Source organism: Seriola lalandi, unplaced genomic scaffold, assembly GCF_002814215.2.
Source record: "Seriola lalandi dorsalis isolate HSWRI2012SDOR001 ecotype SW California unplaced genomic scaffold, Sedor1 jcf7180002054947, whole genome shotgun sequence".
In the NCBI taxonomy this organism is placed as follows: Eukaryota; Metazoa; Chordata; class Actinopteri; order Carangiformes; family Carangidae; genus Seriola; species Seriola lalandi.
Window position 1 is genome coordinate 1174211 of NW_019525498.1, and position 10812 is coordinate 1185022.

Sequence of the window (10812 nt, forward strand, 5' to 3'; positions counted from 1 at the left end):
AACACTCTTTTCTCGCGAGATCAGGAACGTCAGCATGGCGGTGCTCCTTGAAACAACGCTGGGCGATATTGTAATTGATTTGTTTACAGAAGAAAGACCTAAAAGTAAGAAAACGAGGCCATTTGCTCATAACGGCAGCTAACGTCGCGTCCTGCTTGGTAGTCGAATAAGCTAGCAAGCTGGATAAGAATAAGGGCAGAATAAGGGGGTGCTAGCTAAGGCTGTTAGCTTGTTTGCTTCTTTTAAATTGTCCATTTAGCATTAGCTCACGGTTAATTCACCGATAGTAACAGTACTGGAATAAACAAACACAAACCATTACGTAGCCTTAATTCTGTAAACGCTAAATAGACGCGAAATGTTATAATGGATTTAGTCTGTTGTAAAGACTGTCGGTTTAACTTTAACCGCTTTTCTTTTGCAGCCTGCCTAAACTTCCTGAAATTATGCAAGATAAAATACTACAACTACTGCCTCATCCACAACGTCCAGGTAAGACTGAAAGGTTCCTTGCACAGTTGTGTAACAGATGAATCAGTCTCATTGAAACTATTATGAATTCAAACATGACACAGACTCATCTTGACTTGCCTCAGGAGGGCGATATAGTCACAGAGCAGATTTGAAAAGTTGAACTCTGAAGTTTCAGGCCGCAGATGCTTTCAATTAAATTCAATTCAATAAACTTTATTTAAAAGGAGTACACATTAAAAACAACACACAAATACACAACAAAGAACATACAAACAGTGCAAGACAAACTGTACACATTAAGAAAAAAAAATGACATGAAAAAACAATGGTGCAAAACAAAACCCGTAATATTATAATGAGAAAGACGGTAATAAATCCAACATATGAAAACTACATTTTAAAAAAAATTGGTTGTATGACAGATGGTGCTAGTGCATTAAAAACAATGTTACATATCTACATAATAGTCTGCATATTGACATGTGAGGTAAATGAACACAGATAGATGGCATCAGTCAAAGTCTTTGGCTTCTGAACTATGTGGAGCCCTAAAAGTCACAGCTTCACATTACAGTACAGTAATACAGCAGATGGACAGTTGTGAAAGCTGAGGATGAGTAATAGATATTGTGGCCTTGGGTTCGTGCTCCACATATGTATGTTCCATATTAGATAAGAACCCGTATATAAATAATCTAAGATCACAATTGCCACCAGTATTATAATGGTAACAGGGCTCCTATGCTGAAATTGGTTGGTTACAGTAATCAGCTGAAGTGTTATACATAATACAAGCCACACAAAGATCCACACATCCAAAGATATTATTATACTTCACCTGTGTGGAGATGACATGGACCTTTCAAGTTTCTTAGTGTACTTTATTTATGTATTTTATATATTAATACTAATATCTTCACAGCCCTATTTCAGGTTCTGGTGAAGATATTGTGCTTTTCCTGATTTGTCCATCCAACTTTGAAACTGTGTTGGACATGCTTTGTGTAACAATGTGTTTGTCTCCTCTTCAGAGAGACTTCATTGTGCAGACTGGAGATCCCACTGGTACCGGCCGTGGTGGAGACTCAATCTTTAGGTCAGTTATCGGCATCACCACTGTTGGCATTTGTGTTTTCTTTTTTTTGACACCACAAGTTGAACATATTTTCCCTTCTGTTTGTGGTTAGTAAACTCTACGGGGACCAGGCCCGCTTTTTTGATTCAGAGAAAGCGCCACGCATCAAACACAGGAAGAAGGGGACCGTGTCGATGGTGAACAATGGAAACGCTCAGCACGGTTCCCAGGTGAATGACATGGACACGCACATTGATATTTTCCATGTGGTTGCAAAACACTTCCGGATTAGACAGAACAGAAAACATTGTGATATAGTTTTTAGTTTAGCTCTAGTTGGATGGTGTTCCTTGATAAAGATTGTTATGTATCATGTATAGCAAGGGAAAGTAAGTTTATTTCTACAGCCCCATGCAGACACAAGACATGGAAATACATTATAATATAACATTAAGACGACAATAAAAACTAATTTAAATAAATAAAAATATTTGAATACATAAGATCAGGTAGGAAACTTAGGACCCCATTTTAAAAGGGATGTTGTCAAATGCACAAGATTGTGTGTGTGATTTATTGGTGAGCTGCAGTAAACGGTGATGTTTTAAGTCCTGATCTAAATGACAGTAGCAGCAGAGCTCAGGTGTTCAGGAAGCTTGTTCCACAGGTGAGGAGCAGAGAAACTAAAAGCTGTTTCACCTGGTTTAGTTCTGATTCTGGGAACACTGAGTGAACCTGCCCCAGATCACCTGAGGGCTCCTGATGATTCGTATTGTAGTTGGTTGTAGGATTTTAAAATCTGTCCTTTGTATAACATAAAAAGACCATCCTCATTATTTCAAACTGAAATCAAGGCCATGTCCACTATGACAGTGTAATACTTGGCATTTGATAATGTTTCATCGTGTTAAATTAAACCATGGCCTCCCTCTCTGGGCCCCCTCTTGTCTTTGGTGTCATACATTTACTTTTTTAAATCATAAACCATATTTAATTTACAGATTGAATTTCCCTGCCAGATGTCTCATGAATTTCCCCTAAGGGATAAATAAAGTATCTTATCTATCTATCTATCTATGTTTGTATGGTGTACTTCATCTTTTGTTATTCTTGCCCTTAGTTCCTTATTACCACCGGTGAGAACCTGGACTACCTGGATGGAGTCCACACTGTGTTTGGGGAAGTTACAGAAGGACTGGATGTGTTGGCCAAAGTCAATGAGACCTTTGTTGACAAGGACTTTGTCCCATTCCAGGATATCAGGCGAGTGAATGAATTGTGTTTACGGCACTTGTGTTGTCAAGGTCAGAGGTTTGACTCCCATTTGACCAACAGTCACAAAAACCATCAGAATGCACTTTGGATTCAGTCTTACAATAATGAGAAAATAATGCAATTGGTCTTCAGGATAAACCACACGGTGATCCTGGAAGACCCGTTTGATGACCCTCCTGACCTGCCGGTCCCCGATGGATCTCCTGAGCCCACCAAAGAGCAGCTAGACGTGAGTCCACTGCCGCTGTTTGACACGTTAAAAGGAAACTCTGCTGCTTTGCTACGTCAAAGTGTGTTGGGGAGTACTAGTGCATAAGGGGAGCTGTGCGATATCTGATAAATGTCCTCGAGTGATGTCACTTGAGTCGGCATCGGTTGGAGCTGAGCGCTGCAAGTTTGAAAAGGACAAAAAAATCAGGGGGTGTGTAGTTTCAGGCCCTCGACGCATATGGATTCAAAAAGCTGGGACAGGCGACATAAGATAACACTCCTCAATCCCCAACCCTGCAGTCATTAGTGCAGTTGCATTGTGGGTGAAGTACACTGCTGATCGAAAGTTTTAACATACATATGGTGTGACTGGTGCTGTGTAATAAATTTACATAATTTAAACTCAGAGTTTAGAGATTAAAGATTAAACCATAGAACAAATAAACAATTTGAGATTTTAAAAACAAAGAATCGTTGAATCTTCTCGTTGAACTAAATTTAATCTAAATTTTTGACTCATCGGCAGCCGAACACACTCGAGGTTTTGTTCTACAGTGGAAATGAAATGTTGGTTGTAGGTTGCTCCAGCTCCGTGGGGTTCAGGTTCTGTTCTAATGTTGTGGCTCGTTATGTTGCTGTAGGATGAAGCTCTGACCAACCCGTCTGTCTTTCCTGTGTGACTGCCTGTTTATTTCTGTCAGAACTACTTCCTGCTTCTTCCTTGGCGTAGTAAAACCAGTTTGTACAGAGGGTTTGTGTCACCAGTTTTTTCATCCCTGAAAAATCCCTGTTTTCTCTGACATTTACATGATTCAGTTTTTGGTGACTAAACCTGAGTGAGTCCAACGATGTCATAGGAGTGTGATGTTGATAGTTGGAGCACTCCTTCTTCTAAGGAAAGGTCTAAAGCTTCCTGCATGTCAATGTAAAGCTACAAAACAGTTACCTCAGGTTATTCGTTCCAAACCAAGATGATGATCGCGCTGAAAAACCTGAAATGGATGAATGAAGATAAATGCAAATTAAAGTATATACTCTGTGCAGAGCGGCAGGATCGGAGCGGACGAAGTGATCGACGATACGGATGGGAAAGGGGCGGAAGAGCTCGAGGAGAGGCTGAAGGAGAAGGAGGCCAAGACTCAGGCCATCCTGCTGGAGATGGTGAGGAGAAGGAATGTGCTCTCACATTTCTGCTGAACATCACAAACACGCAGCGTGAGACTTTTCTACACCGTTCTGTCCCTGTTCCTTCAGGTGGGCGACCTCCCCGACGCAAACGTGAAGCCTCCGGAGAACGTGCTGTTTGTGTGCAAGCTGAACCCGGTGACCACAGACGAAGACCTGGAAATCATCTTCTCTCGCTTTGGGACCATAAAAAAGTGACGCTAACCTCCAATTCCTGTATAATGCAAATTTGATATGTGCTAACATTATATTTTGACTATGCCTGCTAATACATGTTCTGTTTCTGTGCAGCTGTGAGATCATCAGAGACTGGAAAACTGGAGATTCCCTCTGTTACGCTTTTATTGAGTTTGAAAAGGTGAGCCTTAAGCCTCCGCATGTGTTAAAGGAACGGTTTGGGTTTTTTTGAGGTGGGGTTGTGTGAGGAAGTCTGATATAGTCGGTACACAAGAAAACAAACTTTTAAAACTCCCACGGAAACAATCCAATATCTCTTTGAATTTACGCGTCACGTAGTATATTTTCACTCTCTGACTCACTCGGCTGACCTGCCGCTGTGGCGTAATACAGTACACTCAGCTGATGATGAAAAATGTAGTGCTGAAGGGAAGTGCTGCTTTCACAGGAAGATAAACTGCTGGAAATATTCTACATGAATCTTACATTTAAATAGATATTGGATTGTTTTTTAAAAGACTCTAAAACATGTTTTTTCTTGCCAAAACTTTGAGCTAAATCTCCCTCACAGTTCTTTCTATGAACCTATTCTAATTAAATCTGACACTTGGCACTTAAATCCATTATTTCACTCTTCATTATTTTTTTTCAAATCAAATGTGCTGGAGAAAAAAAACAGGTGTAACTGTCCAAATCCTGTGACAGATTGAAAACCACCTGCATGATGTGAATGAATATAAATCAGTTCATTTATTTATTGGTTCTAACACTAACTATCACTTCTATCACTAATCACATGGAGTCAGTAGGACAGAGAAGTAGAAGTTATATAAGTAGTTTATGACAAGTAACTATTCAAGAGCAACTTCCCTGTGGTAAACTCATGAACTTACACCTTCACAAGTTAATGAGTAACTCCATAAGCACCATTAGTTTTGTCAGTGGTTTGAACTCACCATAGTGAGTCTGCGGTCTGTGTCGTTTGGAGAGGGGATGCAGCTTTTGCCCTCTGGCGTTTTTCCAAAAACCTTCATGAGCTGCATTTATTGAAGGACGCAGCTCGTGTTAAGTCCCAGTGTGAAGTGCAGTGAATAATTAAACCATTAGAGGGCGCTGGGCCAGTTGTTACAGGTAAAATGTGTTTTCACTCAGTGAACCAGAAATACAGAACCCGTTAACGGCTTGGACACAGTGACTGGTGCTGTATTGTAAAGTAAATAGATGAAACATAATGAATTTGTAAATGAGCCGGGTAAATTCATTCTGAATGTGAAAGATATCTGGCAGTCGAGGGGTTTTCCACACGAGGAGCAGGAGTGCTTTTCATTCAAATACAGGGATGTGCTGCTTCTGCAGACAGTTTCCTCTTTACATATATTGTCAGCAGTTAATATGCACTTTTTAAACTCTGCTTTTGCATACCAGGTTGATTTTGCAAAGAGGCTGCCCCACCCATCAATGTGATGCAACTGTGAGCATCTGGTTGAAGCAGTGCTTTGGCAAACACGAAGCATCTCTTCCAGCGAAGTCGCTGCTTGTTCTCAGATGTCTGAGAGCTGAGACGAAGTGAAGGGTGTTTCTTGGAAATGGCTTCAATCTGTTGTTCTGTATCCTCCAATCACTGAGCAGCAGGAAGCCTTCAGAAGGAACTTGATTTTGTGAATGTTGAGACAGGGAGGGGTAACGAGAAAGTTGGTAAAATACCGAAGAACCAGGGGCCGGTTTCACAAAGATATTTCAGTTTTGGTCCAGTCTTCATGTTGCTCACAGATCAGTTTGATGTCAGTCAAGACTGTTTCACAAAAATAAGCACTGACTCATTTTAAGCCAAAAACACCAGACACCTTATTGCCAGATGGTAACAATCAGTGACACCTGCGCTGAACATCAGCACCCAACAACAAAAAACAGGAAAACATGGCTGATACTTTGCAGTTTGCTAACATTGTTATGGAGAGAGCAAAGAGGAGGTAAAGAGTGCTTAGAGATTTTTTGCCAAATCAGATTTTTCTTCTTCCTAAAGACAAACGTCCTGCAGCGGTAAACGGAGCTGAGCGGGTTGGATGTGGTTTTTCAGTCGGCCATTTTTTTAATATATATATATATATATATATATATATATATATTGAAAAAAGTCTTGATTTACCCAGTGTTCATAAGACTTTGGCTTAAGATAGTTAAAGACTAAACTGCTTTGTGCAGCAGATGAATTTAGACTCAGTCAAACTGAAGATTTATTTTATCAAAGACACAAAGTCTGTCTTTGTGAAACCGGCTCCAGAACTAAGATCTGAGTGAAGATGGAGGTGTGTACATCATACTGAAACATAATGAGCTGCAGTGATTAGTCACTTAACTGATAGTTGTTGACAGACCACAGTTTTAATAATTGATCATTTATTCTTTTCTTCTTTCTTCTTTTTTTTTTTCTGCTGATTAATCAATGAAAATAATAGTTGCGGCTCTCATGAAAGGAACTACCACTGAGTCACACCTCTATTAATACACTTGTTCTCTTACCCCCTTTTTATGCTTTCTGTCTCCACAGCAAGACGATTGTGAGAAGGCCTATTTCAAAATGGACAATGTGCTGATTGATGATCGACGCATCCATGTGGACTTCAGTCAGTCGGTGGCAAAGATCAAATGGAAGGGGAAAGGTACTCGCTCTGAAGTCTATAGGAAACACTGGAGCCTCCTTTTACTGAAGGAGAGGAGAAACACCGTCCCGCAGTTTAAAACAACGCAGGGTTTTTTTTCTCTTATAAAATGAAAAAAGTTATGTTAATAAAATTATGTTTTATTTTTAATTTTACGGAGACTTTAGTTATTTGTGGTGGGATTATGTGATGAATGTTCGAACGTTCTGTCACAGTCATGACCTTCTCTCTCTCCTAGGTGGGAAATACACTAAAGATGACTTCAAAGCGTATGAGAAGGACGTGGAGAACCGGTCCAAACTGGCTCTGAAGGATCAAGCGAAGCCGAAACAGGAGTATCCTTGTGTATTGGTCGTGTTGTGATACATCACTGAAGTATTTCACTGTATATCCTCTGTTGTAGACCTGTTTCCAACCTGCCAATCAACTTCCTGGAGATTTCCGTAACTCTCTCAAAAGTTCCAAGTATGACCTTCTGATCGAGGAGGAAGAGGAGACGACGAGCCACTGGCCCTCGGAGAGGAAGCACAAGGAAAAGAGGCACCATCACCATTCTGATGACGAGGACAGCAGGAAGTCCAAAAAGCACAAGGTATCTTTCCATTTCTTTACCTGTGGGGGGGGGGGGGGGGGGGGGGGTCCTGACAGGAAGTTGTAATCCCCATCTTTCTGCTGCTCCGACGCTTATGTTTGTCTCTCGTCCACACACAGTCACATATTAAACATCTGACTGACTGATTTACTGAACTTTATTATTTGTTTCATAAAACCTTTGGAACTTCCTTTCAGAACTTTTCAGAATAAAAGCTCACAATAGCTTGAAATAAAGCATTGCTGCAAAAAAGGGGAAGAAAAATAAAAAAGGACTTTCTCACGCTTTTTTTTCCTAGGCAAAATCACTAAAGAGGAAGTGATTCTGCAGGTGACTGTTGCTGCCCAGATCTGTTTTAGCAACACACATATTTTTTAATGAAAAAAAGTTACATGAATCATCAGTGATTCAACTATTTTGAATGCAGTTTCAGGGGGCAGCTTCCCGTCTCTTTAGCAGGCTGTAAGAAGTTGTGTCTGTGGTGGAACTGGTTCTCTCACAGTGGCAGCTGCTGGTATTAACCATGTAAACTGGGTTCACAAAGGTCCTCTGTCTCTTCACTCTTAAGTGGCTGAATAATGAACCTGTCAATCACGCATCAAAGGCAACGCCCAGGGAGGAGCAGTTTCCATAGTTAGTTCCTAGAGCCTGGTGTGAAAATAAAGATGATCCAAATCAAATAAAGAAAACACTACAACAGGGAAGCAGTTATCGTTAGTCGCCACCATCTGAACTCGTTTTAAGAAGAATGTTTATGGATTTATCTGGATTATTGTTGAGTAACTTCCACAGAAATACACCAGTGACTTGTGTTAGAAGTCTTCCACATGACTCAGTAAATCTGATTCTCTGAACAAGTTGCTGCATGCATAGATGTTCACACATGAGCTCACTCCCAGTCTCCACCCTGCCGTCTCCACAGTTCAGCCAGAGAAGAAGAGGGAGTGGATACTAACAAAGTGAATATCTAAAAGTCGAAAATGTATTTGTTCATGTATTTATGCATTTATTTGGTTTTGTACTGTCATGTTTTATAAATTAGATCGCAGTAGAGATGCAGACAGGAAATGGTGAGGTAGAGAGACAAATGATAAAGCCTAAAATCTAACCAGGGTCATGGTGATCACAGCATTAAAACCAGTAAACGAATGAAACAGTTTGACTTTAAACATCAGAGATTCACACAGGACACAGGACAGGACGTCTCCAGCTGCCTGGAGCTGAGCGGTCTCACATTTCCTCAGCTTGTTTCTCTGATCCAACTTCAGATCCGAACGTCCGACGACTAAAATCCTTCATCTGGTTCAAATAACGAGCTGATAAACCACCAAGGTGTAAAAAGTGTATGTGGCTTAAAACTGGATAAAAATCAATGTTGAGCTTCTGTCAGACAAAACACACTGACACATGATCGTAGAGGATATGATGTCACTGACACAGATTTATTTTAGACATATAGAACACAGGTCTAGTTGTTTTTGGACATTTTAATGTGAAAAAGTTACAGATTAGAACTTCAAAGGTCACGGTCGTGGTGACCAGTGTTGATCTTCCCTAAATAGAGCAGGACTGAAGTTTGTATTTTTCTGCCTTGGTCCAGACTAAGGGGGAATCATGGGTAAAGTCTTGAGCACAACCTAGTCTCTATGTCACACACTCACATCTTCTCTCACGTTTCCAGGACAGTGACGAGAGCCGGCGAGACAGAAAAATGGGCCGCCAGCGTTCCCGCTCCCGCTCCCGCTCACGTTCCCGCTCCAGAGACAGGGATCACAAACACAGCAAGTCCCGGGTCAAACATGGCAAAGAGGGACGCAACAAAGGCCACAGCTACAAGGACAGGAGCCGCAGCCGCTCCCCGAAGAAGTCCAAGGATAAAGAGAGGAGTAGATACAGATGAAGGGGTGTATCTGTGTGACAGAGCTCCTGAACTGGACTCAGCATGAATGATTTGGCATTTAAATGTTCCTTTAGAATCAGCTGACCTTGACTTTGAGAAGAAATCAGATGACTGTCAAATGCTTGTCACAATGTTTTTTATGTGTATATTAAAACTTGCAAATAATGAGACAGCTGACAGTCATTTATTTCATTTGATTACCACAACAGACTTCCCCCATGTAAATGTTATATACTTCCTCTGCACCTTCCTCATCCTCTCACACTCTGGTGGATGATTAATGTTTCACATTTGACATAAGTAACAGGTGGGGTTTTTTTATGTTTAAGTGTGGGTATGGAAAATCGCTAGGTGGAGTGTCTCTGTGAGGGAATTCACTGGTGTCTCCCTCCACCCACCTCATTTGCTCAAACTCAAACAAATCTCTGGCTGCAAATGCAAACAATGATTCTAGGTGTGGGTGAGAAGACAAAAATACAACACAAAGTGAATTTATAACCGATCCGACCTTCAAACAGTCTGTCTGGCAGCAAAGGACAAAATCAAGTTAGAAAGCTCACAATGACGCACAATAAAATAGTGGTAAAAGTACCGGCACTGACAGCAGCTCAGATCCCTCAGTTCACATGGAACAGTTTCACATGTGCATGAATGTGTATATGCACATGTGAAATACGTTGAACACGAGGTGGAAAATGGGAAACAGGGTTTTTGGAACATGTTTGTGGTGTAATGTGTGATGCCCATGTGAAACTTAACATGAAACTTTGATTCACGTGACATTAACTTCTTCATATATATAATTGGCACTCACGTGTGTCACTATCGTTTTCACATGCAAAGGTTGTATTCACGTGTAGAGTTGAAAAACGTCCTTTTCTGCACGTGTGAATTTTAATAAACACGTGTGTAAAATACAAATGTGAAATTAAGGTTCACATGTGAATAAAAACAAATCACATGTTGAATTTCATGTGCTTTTTCATAAGGGGACTATTAATGATCAAATTTTACATTTCTGTTCATGAGGTCTAGCAGAGCCATCACCATCAGATGAAGCGCTAACAGTCAAATGATGCTAATTATTAGCTGAGTGATTATATTATGATATGTTTGTCTAGGATTAGTAAACTTTACATTTTTCTAACTGTAGATGTAAGAAACAACTTGAATTATCTGTCACATTTAACCACAAGAACAAACACAGCCAGAGTCCCTTGACTTAAATATGTCATTCTCGAGAACGAGTCCCTCGCACATTGTT

At 40.5% G+C, this 10812-nt stretch overlaps 1 protein-coding gene across 1 annotated transcript; it reads left to right on the forward strand.

Moving 5' to 3' along the window:
• The first annotated feature begins 11 nt into the window (after positions 1-11).
• ppil4 (peptidylprolyl isomerase (cyclophilin)-like 4) lies at positions 12-9716 on the forward strand. Its single transcript, XM_023394370.2, has 13 exons — positions 12-104; positions 425-492; positions 1506-1570; positions 1662-1779; positions 2670-2812; positions 2957-3053; positions 4079-4195; positions 4289-4413; positions 4511-4577; positions 6945-7056; positions 7295-7391; positions 7516-7648; positions 9330-9716. The coding sequence occupies exons 1-13, from the start codon at positions 35-37 to the stop codon at positions 9546-9548; spliced, it is 1431 nt and encodes a 476-aa protein (XP_023250138.1). The 5' UTR covers positions 12-34; the 3' UTR covers positions 9549-9716.
• The last annotated feature ends 1096 nt before the right edge of the window (positions 9717-10812 follow it).